The sequence below is a fragment of the Nyctereutes procyonoides genome, unplaced genomic scaffold (genome assembly GCF_905146905.1).
Source record: "Nyctereutes procyonoides isolate TBG_1078 unplaced genomic scaffold, NYPRO_anot_genome, whole genome shotgun sequence".
In the NCBI taxonomy this organism is placed as follows: domain Eukaryota; kingdom Metazoa; phylum Chordata; class Mammalia; order Carnivora; family Canidae; genus Nyctereutes; species Nyctereutes procyonoides.
In genome coordinates, this window is record NW_026575132.1 from 7571121 (window position 1) to 7591332 (window position 20212).

The window sequence follows — 20212 nt, forward strand, 5'->3', positions numbered from 1 at the left end:
ATAGTGATTGCATTGAATCTATAGATGACGTTTGGTAGCATGCATATTATAATATTAATTCTTCTGATCCATAAACATGATATATCTTTCCATTCATTTGTGTCTTCTTCAATTTCTTTTATCAGTATCTTGTAGCTTTCAGTATGCAGATCTTTCACCTTCTTGGTTAAATTTAAGTATTTTATTGTTTTTGATGTTATTGTAAATTGGATTGTTTTCTTTATTTCTTTTTCTGATCATTTATTGTAACTGATAAACACAACTGATTTTTGTATGTTGATTTTGTATCCTGCAACTTTACCCAATCCATTTATTAGTTCTAACAGTTATTTGGTGTAGTCTTTAGGGCTTTCCATATATAAGATTAGGTCATCTGTAATTAGAGACAGTTTTACTATTCTCTTTCCGATTTAGATACTCTTTCTTTCTCTCTCTTTATTTATCTCTCTTTTCTTTCTTTCTTTCTTTTCTGCTTAACTGCTCTGGGATTTACAGTACTATGGTGAATAAAAATAGTGGGAATGGGCATCCTATGTTGTTCCTGATCTTATAAGAAAAGCTTTCAACCTTTCACCATTGACTGTGATGTTATTTGTGGTCTTGTCATATGTGGCCTGAATTATGTTGAGGTATGTTCCTTCTATACTCAGTTTGTTGAGTTTTTATCATGAAAGGATGTTGAATTTTGTCAAATGACTTTATGCATCTACTGAGATGATCATGATTTTTATCTTCATTCTATTACTATGATGTAATTATAATTATTAGTGAGTAGTATTTAAATAATGTTAAACTACTTCACTTGTATATATACTAAACAACACAAAGATGGTTTCTTCCATATTAAAAACTACTTTTAAAAAAAACATGGTCAATGCAAAGGCTTTCGCTTAAGACACAGTTAGTTACCATTTTGAAGTGAAATAAGGTTCTGTATTCCTTCAACATTCACGTTAGTCAAGATTTCCTGATGAGAAAGCTATTGCAACAATGCAGGATGTTATTTGAGAAAGAAATGTGGAAAAAGATTTTATTTGAAAGGTCTTAAAACATAAGTTCTCAAATTTAACTTTCAAATGTAATTTTCAGTATGTTGAATTTCAACAGATTATACCTTCAAATTTTTTGTAGCCTTTTGTATAGTTGCGCTTATTAAACATGTAATTCTGCTTTATTTTGCAATGTTATCTTCTCTTTGGTATTAAATTATTCTCAAAATTTCTTGGAAATATCTTCTACATTTCATGAGCTAGTCTCACTTCAGAATTAGATTCTCGGGTATTAAAAAGACTTATTCCAAAAAAAAAAAAAAAGACTTATTCCTGTTCTGTTTCCAGTCTTTAGAAACATTTGATTAATTGGAGTTTATAACCAATACTAAAATTAATCAGTCACAAAACTAATTTAAAAACCTGAAAAAAGTAAAAACCTGAACTTTATATAAGATTATAAACTATAATGGGTCAGGTGAACATGTCCAATGTAGTCCCCTTTCTGTTCCTTTAAGAATGAAATAATTTGATTGCATTATGTAATAAAGATTTGAAAACAGTGTCAACTTGTTTTGAGTTCAGAGTTTTAGACAAAGAGTAACATAAAAGCTCAGTTAAGCCAATGTTCTTAGATCAAAACTGTCTACAATTATTCATCCATATTTCTTGAGAACTCAGAGTTAAAACCCAACTTTTTAACTGGTGAGTAGAATGCGGTTGGAATATTTGGTTGCCAAGGTATTGAAAAATAATAAATCTGACTGTTGATAATTAAATGCAATGGAAACTTCTATTTTGATGCAATTAAGGTATTTTGTCTATAATCTAATAGAGACACTTTTGTGCCCTATAACTCTTGTTCCCATCTTGTTTACATTCCCTACATAGCGAGGCTTTTGTTCTGGAGAGCAAGAATTCTAGGCCGTCTTTGCAGAGCTTTACCCAATTATTCTAGAAATGTCACATCAAGAGAAATAATACCTGCCATGACTTCACCACCAAGTTTTTGATCTGCTATTTTAATTTCTCAAATAAAGAACATTGTAGTAGTTATTTCCATTTCTTTAGAGCAGAACATTTAACCTCTTCAGATAATACTGATATTCCCAAAAAGCATGGTTTTTGAACTAGTAAGATGGTAGTAGAGCATGACCCACCACGGCATGGTTTTGTCCAACAAATGGTAGCTGGAACAAATAAAGAGCTGCTAATTCCACCGCGCTGTCGGTGGCTGACTTTTACTGCAGTATTGTTCATAGCTATTGACATTAGCTGTAGGTGTGGACTCTTACATGAAAGTATATCAGGAGAATCAATCTGCCATTGAATATGTGCTGAAAAATACATTCGAGTCTGCCTGGAGACAGAGCTACATTTGTTTATGTGTATAGGTCTGTATATGTGAGGGTATATCCATTCCCAGAGTCTCAGTTAACTTCTTTAAATATTTGTGGTGTGCCCTGAACAACCCACTCATTTCCTTCACACGTGACAAGGACACTAGTCATGACACTAGTCCTGCTCTTTTATGCACTAATAATACAAGGGATAGTGCAGTTCATGGGAAAAATGGGTGTGAGGGAGTCGTGGATGTCTTTTGTAAGTGACTCTGCCAGATTGTAGTCAAAATTACCTTTGAACAATGCTGGGCAGGGAGGGAGCTGCCTTTCTTAGTAGAGGAATTATAAAAATCTTGAATGTCTTTTGATAGATTGTTCAATAAGTTTTCAATAAATGTTAGCTTCTGTGTAGGTTGTGATAGTATTTTATTGTCAGCAATAAAGTTAGTAGTAATAAAAATTGTGATATTGTATAGCAACCCCATTTACAGTCTAAATTGCATCAGATATTTCTTGATTTCTAGATAATGTATTTCAATTGCAATCTAATGCAGTTGCAAGAATTTGATTATGACTACTTAATCTCTCTTTTTAAAAAAATTCATTAATCATCACTGATTTTTAGATTCAAAATATCTATAGTGACCTCTCTGGTTTTCTGTGATGTCAAGAGTTACTCTTTAAATGTGCTGGGATTTCCATGGATTCTTAATTTTGGAAGGCAAATTGTGGTGACTGAGTTGGTGGCCATTGGCCTTGAGACTTTTGATAGTCCTGTTGTCCCATCAGTGTCAGTCTGCCTGAAATGCCCTCTATTACATTTGCTTTTCTTTGGGTTAAAGCAGTCCTCATTTTTTTTTTTTCTGAAGCATCCCTAACATCAGTGGAGAGAAACTACAAATTGCCATGAGATTACTAGAATATCGAAACGTTGGCAGCAGCTTGACATTTCTTTCAAGTCAAGTGTCAATGATCACATCGTACATTAATTTTACATTCCAGGCCATAACAATCCCAGAGATATTTTAACATCCAAGAAGTGTTTCAATTTATATAATACCAACTAAAATTCTCTTCTCTTCTTCTCTTCCAAGACCTCTATTTGAGGAGAATTTTTGAGCGTATTCTTTAGAAATGCCTGTTAGAATTCTCCTTAAATACACACTACACACTAATCCCTTTAAATTGATTAGCTAATCTGAATACCTGATATGTCTTGTAGGAAATGATATATAGGACAAAGATGTTTGACAGAGGAGATACCATATAAGCTGGCTTGTTAGGAGTTTGAGAAGGAATATAGCAGAGAAGAGAGAGGGGTGCTTGTTGGCCAGGGGAAGTTGCTGCACATAAAATGGGAGAAAGCACTAGAAAGGAATACCAGCATGGGGGTCATTAACAATAAACTTCACTCTTTTGCCTACTGTGAGTCTTTCCTGGTTCTTATATCCTAATAGGGAGGACTCAAGGAGTAGGTTCCTTGAGCCACAGAACAGAAAGATGACCTTTATTCTTGCTTCTTTAAAAAACAGAAAACAAAATTTTTACATAAATGCTTCGATATAAAATGTAAAAACTCAAAAGTAAAATTAGTCTTTCATTTGTTTTCTTCTATTACCTAACAATTGAGTTTCTCTTTCAATTTCTTTTCTGCCTGTACCATTCAGCCAGGACGTGTTGTCTCCTGGCTATCAGGAGATGATGTAGTTGTGTTTTCGTGCTCTGGCACGAACTGTTTTCTCCAATTGGCCATTGTTTTCTGGAGAGACTGACTTCTGTGTACCAGAACGGTCACAGTCTGGCATTTAGGCCTGGATGCCACCTCTCAGAACTGATGAGATGACATTTTGGCTGATTAATTAGATATGTTTCATAACCCGCTGCAGGGAAAGGGATATGAGAGCATTACATATTAGTGGCATCAAGCTTGATATTTTTGCATGTTTCGCTCCTGCAGTTAGGGAAGATGCCAACTTTGCTTCTGTTGCAATTTTAAAATGCTTAAGGAAATTTTCAAAACTAAAAGGAAAGCAATCTGTTAAAAGTAACACTGAAAACGAGTGTAGATATGATCTTTTTATTAATGCAGTTTGGTTTTTAAAGGAATCTTTCAATTTGTACAGTAGCAATATACATATCTCTGTCAAACAGACTCTTGCAGCTGCATTTAAAACAGATTAGTACAATTTATATGTTAACCTGTGTACAGTACCAAGATACTCATTGTAATAGACTGTGATACCTGCTTTTTGCATCATCTTATAGCAGAGTTTATTTGTGATTATTTAAATTACACACAACTCTTCAACATATTTTCTTTAATCTTTAAAACTGTGAGGAAGGCAGAAGGTTATTTTCATGTTTACAGAAGAGCAAATGGCCCAGGGAGAAATTGCTGGAGCAAAGAGCAAAACTAAGATAGTCTGACTTGGGTCCCTGCCAGCGTGTCCTTGGTGTACCTGGTCTTCCTAACTCTAGATACCACCTCTGAGTTCTCTCAAACTGTGCCACGTGAGCAATGATTATCTTTATATCTGTGTTGTTTTCATGGGTAACAATGAATGGGAGGCTTTAATGTGCTTTGTAGAGAGCGCACGGTTTTCCTGGAAGAGATGCCATATCATGTGGTATTTAAGACTACAGACTCTGGAGCCAACTGTTGGACTTTTCTTAAACCCCAGCTCTACCACTCTGCAGCTGCATGACTCTGGGAAAGGTGACCGCCCTGGACCTTAGCTCTTTTTTTTTTTTAAAATTTTAATCAGTAAATCGAGAATAGGAAAAGTGCCTATATCTTCATTGGGTTGCTGTAACAGTTGAATGAATGAATATACATAAAGCACAAAAAAAAAAAAAAGACTCCCTGGGCAGAGTAAGCACTTTATGTGTACTATCATTATTAAAGCATTGCATTTTTACAGAGTGAATGTGACTTTGTTTTTCAGTGTCCAGAGGGGACTCATTATGTCTGCACTGTTCAGAACTGACTCCCCAAATTCTGCTGGCATAGTGAATATTTTTCCCTTGAAAGATCCATCTCTATCTGACAGAGTGTTCATTTCTTAGTCTTTAGTCTTAGTCTAAATTATAAACATGGTGTAGGAAGTAGAGCAGTGAATCGAAGTAGAGCATTGGGACTTTAGTCCCAGCTGAGTCATTTACCAGCTGTGACCTTGGGTCAGTCGCTAAACCTCATCAGGCTCTGCCTCTTTTCTCCTCGAGAGAAGGCTAGATGATAAAACTTCCAAATCTACTTATAAAATCCCTTTTCTGTGATTGAGGTGATGGGGGTAAGTATACTTTAACGAAATGTTAGGCAAACCCATCCTGATGCATCCTGCTTAGTTAAAGCCTATTATCAGAGGATTTAGCTGTTATTACGTAGGTAGGATTGGCAAGTACCTGAGTAGGTTTTGAGGAATGAAATATTCTAAGGCATTTTTTTAACACAAATTTCCTCAGAGGCAAAGCCATTTATCAAATTAAATAGTGTATCATGGAGCACGTTGGATAAAATAGGTGACTTATTCTTTTGCTGAGTCTCTGCTTTGTGGAGGAACTCTCCAGCAATCAGTGTAAACCCCACATCCTGCACATTGTCCTCTGCAGTTTGGGGTTCCTTTACACTGCAGTGAGAATGGAGAGGGGAGAGAAGAAGGACTGTCTCCTCTTCTGTCTGTGCTGGGGAGGAACAGGTTCTGGTTGCCCCACACTCGGTCCTTTGGGCCCCAGGGCCGGTATCAGCTTATATACTTCACCATTTTTTTAAAAAGTATTTTATTTACTTATTGGAGAGAGAGAGAGAATGAGAATGGAGGAGGGGCAGAGGGAGAAAAAGAGAGAGAAATAGACTTCCTGCTGAGTAGGGAGCCTGACCCGGGGCTCCATCCCAGGACCCTGGGATCATGACCTGAGCCAAAGGCAGATGCTTAACCAACTGAACCACCCAGGCACTACATACTTGATCATTATTAATGAAGAACTAAAATAAGGAATAAAAATAAGGAGAAAAAAATCTTCCTCAAGCACTGATGTTACGGACAGCTGATGATTTCCTGTGATCCTCATATGCTTTTTGTTTTGATTGAGCCTCTAGAGCCTCTTTTTCTCCATCAGCCAGATGGGAACATTGTCTTTAGGGTGATGGAAAAGACAGAAGGAATGTGGGTAATAATAATTTATTAAAAGGCAGATTGCAAGGGTAGCCCAGTATATAAAACCCCAGCTTACCAAGCATAACAGTGTGTGATTTACTTTACATAAGATGTTTTACTTTTTAAGTTCCTGTACACCGAGTGACTGATTTAATTTTCAGTTCTTTGAAGGAAAGCTTCTTTCCTCGTTTTCTACCAAGCCAGGGAATGCTGGGCCTGGGTGGGACAGGAGTCGCAGCAGTGTGCAAAGTCTCAGACCAAGGTGAGGGAAGAGTGCACTGTCCTGGGGAATGTAGAGGAGGCCCCCCTGAGGTTGTTTCTTACTATAGGAATCTCAAGAGGCTACTGGCAGCCACAGAGCTGATGGGGAAGTGTCAGGTTGAGGTCCTTGGCTTAAAGAGCAAAGACCCTGGACAGTGCTACTAAAGAACTTGGGGATAATCCTTGAAAAAGTGAGCTCTGAGGGTCTGGGTCCATTTTCTTACTGAGCAGCAGCACTTAACATATAGAGTGATGTCACTCAGGATATACCTGGTCCATAACTTTCTTCTTTGGTGTATATTTCTACTGTTTGTAGGGCCAAGGAGATCTGTTGAAGAACGCCAAGAATGAAGCTGTAGAAAACATGAAGCAGATCCAGCTGGCATGCTTGTCTTGTGGACTTAGTAAAGCACCCAGCAGTGGTGCAGAAGCCAAGAGCAAACGCAGCCTGGAAGCCATAGAGGAGAAGGAGAGTGGCGAGGAGAACGGGAAGCTGTGACCCTGAGCAGTACTGACACGCTCACCCATCCTTCCCTTTGAGGACTCTGGTTTTTCTTTCTGGTTTTCTTTCTTTAAGCTTTTTAGAAGTTCACAAAAAGATGCCCTCTATAAGGTGTTGGACATAGAGAGATATTTTCACAATGTCAGTATTTTAATGTAGTTAATTTATCTAAGTTAAAACCTTTAGTAGCAGTGTTTAAAATTCTGAGATGTATGTACATACCCATGTATGGTTGTGGGTGTGAGTGTGTGTGTATGTGTGTGTGTGAGAAGACAAAGAAAGAAGAAGGAAAGAAACAAAGAAAGAAAAAAGAAAGAAACAAGAGTGACAGTGAGAGAGAGAAAAAGATTGAGAAAGATTGTGATCCTATGAAAATCTATTCTATGTTGCATTATTCATTTAGTAAGTTATTACTTTATCATTTTGGGGCAAATTTGTTAATCTGAAATTCTAAAGAGCACTTACTATAACCAGTTGCTGTGTTTAATTTTACTTCTCTACCTTTGTCATTTAATTTAGAGATCTTAACATAGGTTATTATCAAAGGAAGGCAAATTTACCAATGCATAGATGTTTTGATAGATTAGATGTAGATTAGAAAAATTCCTAAGAATCACAGTAGAAATAAAAGTGACTAAAAGGTAAACAAGTGATCAGAATTTCTGAGATCAGCAAAATCATTTCTTCAGTTGAAAACTCTTTAAACTATTTATTAAATAAAATAACTTTTTAGAAATTTGTTTTCTAGTTGTTTAATAAACACATATGATTTCAATGGAAAAGCTGATCATAAATGAATTTATACCCACCTATGTGGAACTTTGAAACACAGTGAGAGATCTGTTGTAATTAGGATTTTTATGTGACATTGCTTTCAGTCATTCTTCCAAACTGGGAGTCTAGCATTCATTTTTTAAATGCACATGAGCAGTTAGGAGGCTTGTCTTTGATTAAATATAATTTATTGTACTAAATTTGAATTTAAAGACATCATTCAAACAATGCCACATTATCACGCTGAGCTGATACAAATTCTGTGGATCAGATAACATGTTTGTGATGACTTAAGAACTAACTGATTACAAATAAGATATGGTTTTAATACATGAACAAAAACATACACACAAAAGAAGCAAACTTAATTAGGGTACATTTATAATTTTTTAATATAATTTTTATAATATTTATTTAAAACATTGCTTTTATTTTGAAAAGCTTCTTAATTAATTTGATTAACAAATATGCTAGTTTTGGGGGAACCTAGGGAAGTAATTGTTGACATTTTGCAAATATAAGCATCTTCTATAGCTACCATGTTATTTCTGACTTCTTAACACTATTATGTTCATGTTGCACATTACTGAAAGTAAAGATATGAAACAACACTTTTATTGTTTTCTTTTATTGTCACTTCATTGAAAAGACAAAAAATAATGAAAATAATGAAATATAATGATATTATATTAAAAATGTCTCAAAGGGTATGGTATTTCCATGAACCAAATATGATGAAGTATCTCCTTGGGTTTCAAACGGGGAATTTGGGGAGACACATGAGCTCATTGTAAGACAGGTTTCCAATGGTGCTATGATCACCTAAAAAAACTTCTTTACCCTCCATTAGACTTAACCTACACAGTAAAAGGAATAGTGGAATGCAGGTATCTAACCTCCTTATGATAAAAAGGAGATGATAGAGACCCACTTTACGTGAGCCAATTGGTTGGTTTTACCTGTGGACCTCTTCACCTCCCTGAATTCTATTTAGAGAGGTCTGTGCCATTACTGGTGGTACGGAGAGGTGGGAAGAGAAGGTAAAGGGTGAAAGCTCTAAAAGAATATTATTAATTTATTTACTTGAGAGTCAAAGCCAATTCTTAAAAGTGTCTTCCCTAGTTCATTCCGTTTGTTCTGGAGCTCCACTCACATTTAGGAACTTGCCCAAATGTTCTTGAACTGGTTTTGTTTTTAGCTTAAATAAATTGAATTTGGGAAATAAAAAAAAAAGTATGCTTGAGAGTGATATGGGTTCCACATCATCTAACGCTACTTCTGACAAGGTTGTCTGCTATTCTCTACTCCACTGCATTGAGTTTGATTGTTAGCCAGCGAGTGAGGGGTGGGGCAGGATGCAGCTTTAGATTTTGACAATGGTCTTGCCTCTGGATAGAATAATAAAAACATATAAAACTTTTTACATTATTACATCCTACCAGTGTCTGTCTTCTTTCCAGCCTTGTAGTGCAGTAGAAAAATCCTCCGTCTGTCCATTTAACTTTTGACAATGCTAGGAAGATAATGGTAGATATTAATTCCATTTTTGTTTATTAATGTTTATATTACCAAGGAGATTTGAAGCATGGATGGTATATACTATCACTGACAGAGCCATCAATATAGTAAATGGAAAAATTGACTTTGGATTCTCATTTGTCTGATTCTATGTGCGAAGAGTATTTGTTCAGTGGTTTTGATTTTTTTTTAATTTTTTTTTAATTTTTATTTATTTATGATAGTCACAGAGAGAGAGAGAGAGGCAGAGACACAGGCAGAGGGAGAAGCAGGCTCCATGCACCGGGAGCCCGACGTGGGATTCGATCCCGGGTCTCCAGGATCGCGCCCTGGGCCAAAGGCAGGCGCCAAACCGCTGCGCCACCCAGGGATCCCAGTGGTTTTGATTTTTAATTTAATTCTCAAAATTTTAAACTAACCACAAATGAAAAGAACTTTATTGTATTATTTGATAATAAAATACTAATGATCAATATAAACATGTAAAAACAGAGATATGTAAAAAAAAATCACCTACTATTAACATTTAGATTTATACCTCTTCAGACACTTCAGAGTTTATGCACATATCTAAATATGCTTTGATTTTTTTAAAGATTTTATTTATTTATTCATGAGAGACACACACAGAGAGAGAAGCAGAGACACAGGCAGAGGGAGAAGCAGGCTCCATGCAGGGAACCTGATGTAGGACTCCTTCCGGGAACCCGGGATCACGCCCTGAACTGAAGGCAGATGCTCAACTACCGAGCCACCCAGGCGTTCCAATATGCTTTGATTTTTAAGAAAATTGAGGTCACATTATATAAAGTGTTTCTGTAATAATCTTTTTACACAATAAAGACAATACATCATGAATCTCTGTCAGTAAGTAAATATGTACATTGGCGTTCTTAGCCTTTGAATTGAATCTAGTCTAGTAATAATGTATTTTATTTGGCCACTAAATCTTTTAAAAAAATTTAAATAGTAGACAGCTTGTAAAAATCAGGAAATTTGACATAAAGATCTAATTTTCTCCTTCTTCTAAAGGAGTGAGTATTCTGATGATACTAGACACACTTCCACACCACCCCACTTCTTACTTGTCATTAATTAATTGGAGCTGCCTTCTCCAAGAGGGTCATGTGTTGGCCAGGTTGCCAAAGAGCTTCTTCAGTCATTTGTGTTACACTCTGCCTCTGTAAATGTCTTAGGTGGTGATTCTTGGTGATTCTTGATCCAGATTTTTGTTAGTGTCTTATTATGTGGATTATCATAACATATTTAACCAATCCTCTATTTTCTCTCCTAATTTCTTGTCATATAGGCATTGCAGTGATGAAAATCCAGTTTTCCAAAGTGGCTCAATTTTTTCTTTAGGATAAATTTCTATAAGTAGAATGGTTAGGTCAAAGGATACATAGACTTTTTAGAGATTTTGAGGTACATTGCCAATAGTCTCCAAAAAAAGTATGCAATTTAAATTTCCACCAGGAGTTTATGAGAATACTCAAATCTTGGCTGATACTAAATTTAATTATTGTTATTTAGATCTTTGCCAATCTGCAAGATTAAAAACTTTTTCCTTGTATCTACTGTCTAGGGAGAGTGAACACATTAGTATGTTCATTGACTACGGATAATGTCATATAGATAGTTATGAGTTTTCTGATCATTTTTGAGTGGGGTGGCAACTTTTAATCCTTTTATTATTATTTTCAAGAGGCATTTACTTAGTAAGAATCTTAACTCTGTGTTTTTCATATTTGTTACTAATGTCTTTTGATATATAGATCCCTAATTTACTCCGTTATGATTTTTTTCTTTATGATTAGTGTTAAGACATCTTTGTCTTCCTATGCTCATGAAAATATTCTCCTATATTACCTGTTAGTAGCTTTCTTGGTTTACATTTTACATTTAAATCTACAATCCTCCTAGACTTGATTTTTGTGTATAGTGTAAGGTAAAGGTCATTTGTTCTCAGCATGGATAATCAGTTGGCCCAGCTTATTTACTATAGACTGTCCTCTGTCCACAACTCTGTAATGCTACCCTTCTAAAAAATGAAGCACTCTTGTATGTTTGCATCCTATTTCTGGAATCTTTGTTTGGTTCCATTGGTCTGTGTCTGTCCTGGCAACATTACTGCACTGTTTAATTATGATAGCTTTGTAATGTTTTGGTGTCAGAGAGAGTAGGCCTCCTTACTTTTCTTCTTCTTCAGCATTTCCTCCATTATATTTGGTTCTTTGCATTTCCATATATCAATTCCTGTTGGGTATCTTCTGGAATTTTTATTGGTATTACATTGAATGGATATATTATTCTGGGTAGTTTGAACATATTCACATTATTGAATATTCCAATCCATCTGTGAGGTATATTACTCCATTTACTCAGGACTTATTTAATTTGTCTTAATATAGTCTTAAAGGTTTCTTTATAAAGGTCTTGCACATCCTTCAGTAGATTTATTCCTAGATATGTGATATTTTCCACACTATTAGAAATAGTATCAGTTTAAAATCTAAATTTCCAAATTGTGGTATGTAGAAACTATATTAGATTGGTTTATAATGATCATGTATCAATATCAAGTGAACTTGCTAAACTACTTAGTGATTTTAATTATCTATTTATTATTTTGGATTTTATAGGTACATAATCATGTCATCTGCAAATAATGACAATTTTGCCTTTTTCTCCTTGACAGTTTTGCCTGTTTCTCCTGATCCTTACACATTTTACTTATGTGTTTTATCTGTTTTTCTTGATTTGTAGAACTGGTTAAAATCTCCAGTATAATATTCAATAGAAGTGATGTTAGTAAACATCCTTTCTCATTCCCAATCTCAGAGGAGTTTTGCAGTATTTCATCATTATTTATTATGTTTACTCTAGATTTTGGTAGATTCCATTGAGGAATTTAAAAATTTTTAAATATAATTTTTGCCATTTATATGTAGATAAAACTATAAAACCTTTGGAAGAAAATATAGGAGAAAATTTTGTGATCCTGGGTTAAGACTATGAATTTTAGATATGACACCAAAAACATGAGTAACAAAGGAAGAAATAAGATTGAGCTTCATCAAAATTAAAAACTTTTGTACTTCAAATGACACCATCAAGAAAGTGAAAAGACAATTAATAGAAAACATAAAAGAAAGTTTACAACTTGTATGTCTAATAAAGGACTGCCATCCAGGATACATAAAGAATCACTACATCATAAAAAAAAAACAACCCAGTTTTAAAAATAGACAAAAGATCTGAATAGACATTTCTTCAGAAAAGATATACAGATGGGCAATAAGCACATGGAAAGATGCTCAACATCATTGATCATCACAATGAGATACCACTTCTCATCCACCAGGATAGCTATAATAAAAAGACGACAGATAGTAACAAGTGCTAGTGAGGATGTACAGAAAATAGAACCATCATACCCTACTAGTAGAAATGTTAAATGGTTCAGCTGCTTTGGAAAAGAGCCTGGCACTTCATCAAAAGATTAAACATAGAGTTACTATGTGACCAGCAGTTCTACTTCTAGGCATATACCCAAGAAAAATGAAAATATATGTCCACAATTGGTCACAGCGGCATTATTCAGAATAGCCAAAAAGTGGAAACAATTCAAGTGTCCATCAACTGATGAAAGGATAAAAAAGATAGTGTATCCACAAAATGGGTTATTCAACAATAAAAAGGAATGTAGTACTGATATGTTACAACATGAATGCATCTTGAAAACATTATGCTAAGTTAAGGAAGCCAGGCACAGAGGCTACATATTGTATAATTTCATTTGTATGAAATGTCCATAATAGGAAAATTTATGAAGATGAAAAATACTAGTTGTTGTCAGAGGCTGGGAGGAGGTAGGATGGGGAATGACTGCTGATGGGTATGTGGTTTCTTTTTGGGGTGATGAAATGTTCTGGAGGTAGATACTGATAATGGTTGCACAGCTTTGTGAATGTACTAAAAACTACTGTGTAGTTAAAAACGGTGAACTTTATGCTGTGTAAAGTATCAGTGAAAGAGTTACTTAAAAAAAGAAACATAGAAAAGAGAGTTTACATAATGAGCTGAGCACCAGTGAACAGTGAAATAACTCCAAGAAATCTAACACATGTGAAATTGGAGCACGGGGGTGGGGGGTGGGCAGGAAAAATATTTGAAGAAATAATGTCTGAGAAAATTCTTACTTCTAGTGAAAATTATAATCCACAGATCTAAGAACCTTAAAAAAATCCCAAGGACCAGAAACGTGAAGTAAACAACCAAGACATACTACAATAAAATTATTCAAAAGTAGTGATACTAAGAAAATCTTAAAAGTAGACAGTGAAATAAGGCATGTGTATGAATAGTACATAGAAAATTAGAAAGAGCAGCATTATTTAGCATAAACCATGTAAGTGACATGACAATGGAGCAACTTTATATACTAAAAGAGAAGCAAAAACTTAATTCTAGAATTCTATGCCTAGGGAAATTGCCATTAAAAAATAAATGTGATATAAACAATCTCAAAAGATGAAAGAATTCATCACCAGCACACTTGCAGTACAAGAAATGTTAAAGGAAGTTACAACTTTGTTAAGTGATCATTTATTAAGTAGACTCCCAAGGTGTTGCATCCCCCCACAGAAGGCCACAAGGGAATTTAAGTAGAGAAGTCTATTACTTACAAGTGTTGGAAAATGTATGTGGCATCCCCTTAATAAGGGACCATGAGGAGGTCAAGGCAGGGTGCAGGCGGGAGGAAAGAGGGATACCCAGTGTACATGTCTTTATTTTCGGTATCAGGTAGCGAGCTTTGGGGTTCTTGGGCTAAGGCTGGATTGGCCAATTCAAAAGAGGGGTTTTGGTAAGCTTTGTGGGGGGTTTTATCTACAGGGCACACAAAAGAAGGCTCTGGAAGGTGAAGAGATTGTTTATCATGAGGGTGGTTTGGGGGAATTATATCAGGGACATGTATTTACTTAGAACTCTGTGGGCTGCTCTCTGGAGCATGCATTCAAGAAAGGGGCTAGTGACAGTTCAAGGCCCCCACAGGCCTCCTGGCCACACAAAGTGGATGCTGAAGCAGCACTATTATGGAGTGGTTTGACTAAACTTTCAATAGAATTTCTCCAGACTGGAGGAAATGACACCAGATGAAAATACGGATCTACACAAAGGAATAAAGAACCCTGGCAATAGGAACTACAGAGGTAAATAGATCAAAAAGTGTATTACTTAAATATCAAAAAGAAAAATGACTATCTAAATGAAAAATAGCAAGGTAATATGAAATTTGTAAAAGATATAAAAGGAAAATGTATGATGAGATTAACAGCACATTAATAGAGAGAAAGTCTCCAGTACTATGTGTGAAATAGTATGATACCACTTGAAGGCAGATTGTGATAAAGAGTGTACTCTAAACTGTAAATCAACTACTCAGACAAAAAAGCAAAGAACAATAACTAGTAAGCCAACCGAGGAGCTAAAATTGAATCAGAAGAATATTTTTTTTAAGATTTATTTATTTATTCGTGATAGACATAGAGAGAGAAAGAGAGGCAGAGACACAGGAAGAGGGAGAAGCAGGCTCCATGCCGGGAGCCTGGATGTGGGACTCGATCCTGGGACTCCAGGATCGTGCCCTGGGCCAAAGGTGGGTGTTAAATCACTGAGCCACCCAGGGATCCCAGAAGAATATGGGAATTTGGAATTAATTTGGGAATTAATTAATTAAGAATATGGGATTAATTTGGGAATTAATCCCAAAGCAGGAAGAAATAGAAAAGGGAAAAAAAAAAAGAAGAAAGAAAGAAAGAAGAGATGGAGAAAAAAAAGAAGAAAGAAGAGATGGAGAAAAAAACAACAACTAGTGACATGATTCTCTTAAAGGCTAACCATGTCAGTAATCACATTAAATGTAATTATATAAATAAAATTGTCAGATTGGATAAAATAAGACTAAGCAGTATGCTGTCTATAAGAAACACACCTCAAATAGAAGGACACAAGCAGGTTAAAAGTAAATAGATGGGAAAGATATATCATGCTAAACATGAATCAAAAGAAAACTGGAATGGCTATATTAATATCAGATGAAGTAGATTTCAGAGCAAAGAATGATACCAGGGAAACAGAGAGCCATTTCATAGTGATTAAGGAGTCACTTCATCAAGAAGATGCAACAATTCTAAATGCTTATGTACCCAAAATCAGTCCTTCAAAATATGTGAGGCAAAAACTGATAGAATTGCCAGAAGAAATGCACAATCATATGATTTTAGGCAGATTTTTCAACATACTTTCCTTAATAATTGATAGATCAAATAGAAAATAAATACGGAATTAGAAGATTTAAATAAAATCATCAACTACCTTGACATAACTGACATACGACACTGCAATCAACAATGGCAGCATACATGTTTATTTCAAGTGTACAGGAATATCTACCAAGGCGACCATTTTCTGGGTCATAAAACAAGTCTCAATAAATTTAAAAGGATTAGCATTATACAAAGTGTGTTCCCTGACTACAAAGGAATGACATTAGCAATCAATAATGGAAAGACCTTTGGAAAATCTCCCAATATTTGAAAACTAAATGAAGCACTTTTAAATAATTCATTAGTCAAAAAAGAAATAAAAAAGGAACTCAGAAGGTATTTTGAACATAAGTGACAAATCATCAAACTTCATGGAACAACACTAGAGCCATTCTTAGGGGGAAATTTATAGCAGTTAATATCTGCACTAGAAAAGAAGGGAATATGAAAAGTTTAGGCCTGTGAATTCTACAACTTCCTTGGAAGACACAAACTGCCAAATCTCAAAATAATTATAACAAGTAAAAGAGGTTAGACAAAAAGTACGTACTGCATATCCAATAATATAAATGTTTGGAAGTGCAAACTAATGAATTGTGACTGATCAGTGGTCACCTGGGGACAGTGGGGGTGTGGGGGCTCAAAGTGGCACAGGGTGTATATGTTCATTATCTTGGCTGTGGTGATGATTTCACATGTTATACATAAAACAAAATGTAATTAAATTGTATACTTTAAATAATAGAGTTTGTTGTATGACATTATACCTCAATAAAGCAAATATCTCTAAATTAATAATAATTTTGAGGCAGCTATACTTATCTTCATTTACAAGTTAATTTTACCACTGCCTGTATGTTTTTTTTTTCCTTGATGTTCAGGACTTTGTATATTTTCAGATAATCAATTTTATTTTTATTTGGGAAATAGTGAGTTCGTAGAGTTAGGTGCCTTTTTAGCTTATAAATGCATTTATTTTTGCATTTTCCAGAATGTGTTGTGTGTGCATATGTGTGTTTAGGAACATATTTGCTTTTGTCACTGCTTTAGTCTCTTTAGGAACAGCATTTGGCCTTATGATCATCAGATCTTTTCTTCTTTTCTCTAATCATGATACTTTTCTGCACTTTTCTGCGAATCCTGGGAGGGCTTTTTGTGACTTTCCTTTACAAAAAAAAAAAAAAAATTCCATATTGTATATTGTCGATACTGCTGCTTAATATTTGATCACATTTTTCATTTCAAAGCATTTCTTTTATATCTTATCCAGCTCTTTATTTAAATTCCTGTTTGGCTTTCAGACAGCTTTCCCCCTTATGATCTATCTTTTGATCCCATCTTTTTTTTTTTAAGATTTGATTTATTTATTCATGAGAGAGACAGAGAGGGAGGTAGAGACATAGGCAGAGGGAGAAGCAGGCTCCATGCAGGGAGCCTGACGTGGGACTGGATCCCAGGATCCCGGGATCACACCTTGAGTCAAAGGCAGATGCTCAACCACTGAGCCATCCAGGCATCCCTGATCCCATCTTTAATAGTTAGCACTTGCCCTATGTTCTATGTGCCACATACTGTGCTAAGAGCTGACATGCGTCAGCTCATTTAGTTCTCAAAACTGTCGTAGAGATCGATATTATTTCCAGTAGAAGGGAAACCAGGGCTGAGAGACTGTTCAGTTATCCATTGCTGCATAACCAACTGCCCCCAAACCTCCCCATTTAGAGAATGGAGCCCATTCATTTTGTTCCCCTATCTGCAATTTAGGTAGGGCTTAAATGGGGGGTACCCATCTCTGTCCTACTCGGTGTGAATTGGGATGATTTGAAGGCCAGGGGCTGGAATCATTTGAAGACCCATTCTCACCCAGGGCCAGGAGTTGGTGCTGGCTGAGACCTCAGCTGGAAGACTTACAAAGAGCCTCTGCACGTGGCCTGGGCTTTCTCACAGGGTGGGTGTCCCTTGAGAGAGCCAGCCAGGACAAAGCCATATCACCTTTTATGACCTAGCTTTGTAAGTCACACAGCACCATTTCTACCACATTATATACAGTCATATTGATTTACTTTTCTGATTACTCTTGCCATATTTTGGTCAAACTTTTCTTTTTTTAAAGAAATGACATGACCTTATTCTTCGCGTTTAGCTTGGGTGTTACTAAAATGCTTACTTAAAATTCAAGTGAAGAACTAAATTTTTTGTCTTAACCTGAAGGACCTAATGTTACTTATTTAGTGATCTGGTTATCTTAGAGTAAAGGACTTGAGACTAAGTCAAATCTCAAGTGCTCCTAATGAGAACACAACTTATGGTAATAAAAATGAATGGTTAGACATGGTTTATGGATTTCATTCCTAAGTGGTACAGTGCTTTGTTTTGCAACAGTATTATGTTTTTGTGAGAGGCTTTATAATCCTCATTTGGCGTTTGGGGAAACCCAGACATATTTCTTCGTCTATGGGACCCTAGGAGTTCTACTTACTGGCTCTTGATTTGGTGACTTTTCATTCCTCTACAACTATTTAGCAGTACCTTGTCAATAAGATAAAGTAACTGGAATAGAAACTCATCCAAAATATGTGTAGTTCATAGTCAATTTCAGCTTAAAGCCAAGGAAGCTCCAAGGATGCAATGAAGGGGATTTCCTTCTTTTTTTTTTTTTTTTTTTTTTTTGCATATTTTCACTACGGTGAACAGGTTATTGGCATCCTGGTGGCATGAGGCATAAGTGGACTTTCAGGCTCTAAATCCTTTCTAAACTCCTTTAATTTCCCCAGGCCATAATCTGAGTGTATATTTGGATATGTTGGAATATATGTGAATATATATTAATATATGTATTTTGTTTGGAGATTTGATGCTGGCATGTTGACATTTGGTGTTTGCAGTTGTCTATTTACAGATATGCCATACCAATATTGTCATCTCTTCCATAGTCTCTTTACAAAATATAATGTATAAATGCTTCGATGTTAGGGTCACGAAAACATACTAACAATTCCTGGCACAATGCTTAATAGTCCTTTTTATCTGTCTGTTACTTATGCAGCCACGGACTTCAGCATTTCTTAACAAGGAATTCATAATTACTTGTTGGGTAAAACAAACCATTGACATAGGAAAGAATAACAGTAGCTTTTATAAGAATATTGTACAGCACTTCTTATCTCTAAGGAAAGCAACGTGACACAGCTGAATGGAAAAGAATGCTATTCAAATAAAATCTCAAGGGCACTGTAACTGTTCAGTGGCTAGAAATTTCGCTCAGTAGCTAATATTAATGTCCTATATTCTTAAAGTTCCCTTTATCTGTTTCACTTAGATGTAGTGGCTGCTAGTCAGCACATATGGCACATATTTATGGCAGCACATAAATAATTGGACCTTGCAACCTGGAGAGGCCAGATTTTAGGTTTTCTGTACAGTGTTCTTCATCAGTGTACCCATATCCAAGACACCATGGGTTCTGGTTTTCCTTTATAAAACCCAGTACTGCCAGGAGAGTGTAGAAATCCTACCACTTTGGTGAGAAGGCCTGAATAACACATTGGGTTTGCAATATTCTAGCCTCCTTGTCATCAGATGTGGGGCAAGTTGCAGGGCACAAGTACCTGTGAGGACCTTTATTCCTTCCGGTGGAGCAATGGGGGACACAGGGGAAAAGGTCTCTCTCTCTGCGGCAGTCTTCCCGCTGCTTTCCCACCACCCTCTGGAATGGATGTTTTCCTGTGTTTCCATGATCTGTTCATCGATTCCCTCCTGAGCTCAGATTTTCAATTAGCCTCTAATGTAAGAGAAATACTAAGCTTTTTGGAAAATTTTTAAAAATCTCACTCAGGGGCATCACACAAAAATAAATCATCTAATACTCTGGGTTTGCTCCTCCACCAAGTCAAATCTACTTTTCCCCTTGTACTATTTTCATTTGATTTGGCTCTTTCAACCATTCATATTTCTAACTGGTTAATTCTTCTATTTTGCAGAGAAGCCGTGTCTTGGAGCCCGCTCCATGGGCCAGACAGCAGACCACCCTTCATTGTGAAAATGAAGGTTTCACACATTGAAACTGTGCATTTTAGCAGTTGCCAGGTTAGGAGGATTTGCTTTTCCTTTTTTTATTTTTAGTTGAAATATCACAATGGATTTCTTTACTATCAACTAATTTCTCTTTCCTAGCAATTCAATTTAGTCACGAGGAGGAATTCAACATGACAATTTAAGGAATTATAAGTCTACTCTTTAAAAAATCAAATTGTAAAAGAATATGCCTTTTAAATCAGTTTCTATGTTTGTTCATTTGTTAACGGTGTAGATTTTACCCTAATTTTTAAGTAGAGAACATTTT

General features: G+C 35.7%; 1 protein-coding gene across 4 annotated transcripts in view; it reads left to right on the forward strand.

The window, feature by feature from the left end:
• PLCL1 (phospholipase C like 1 (inactive)) overlaps positions 1–8634 on the forward strand; it is a 330535-nt gene extending 321901 nt beyond the window's left edge. For all 4 annotated transcript variants that reach the window (XM_055345685.1, XM_055345686.1, XM_055345687.1 and 1 more), the window contains exon 6: positions 7064–8634. In XM_055345685.1, the coding sequence (XP_055201660.1) occupies positions 7064–7246 (183 nt within the window). In that variant the 3' untranslated portion in view covers positions 7247–8634. The remainder of the gene's footprint in view (positions 1–7063) is intronic.
• Positions 8635–20212: the final 11578 nt, after the last annotated feature.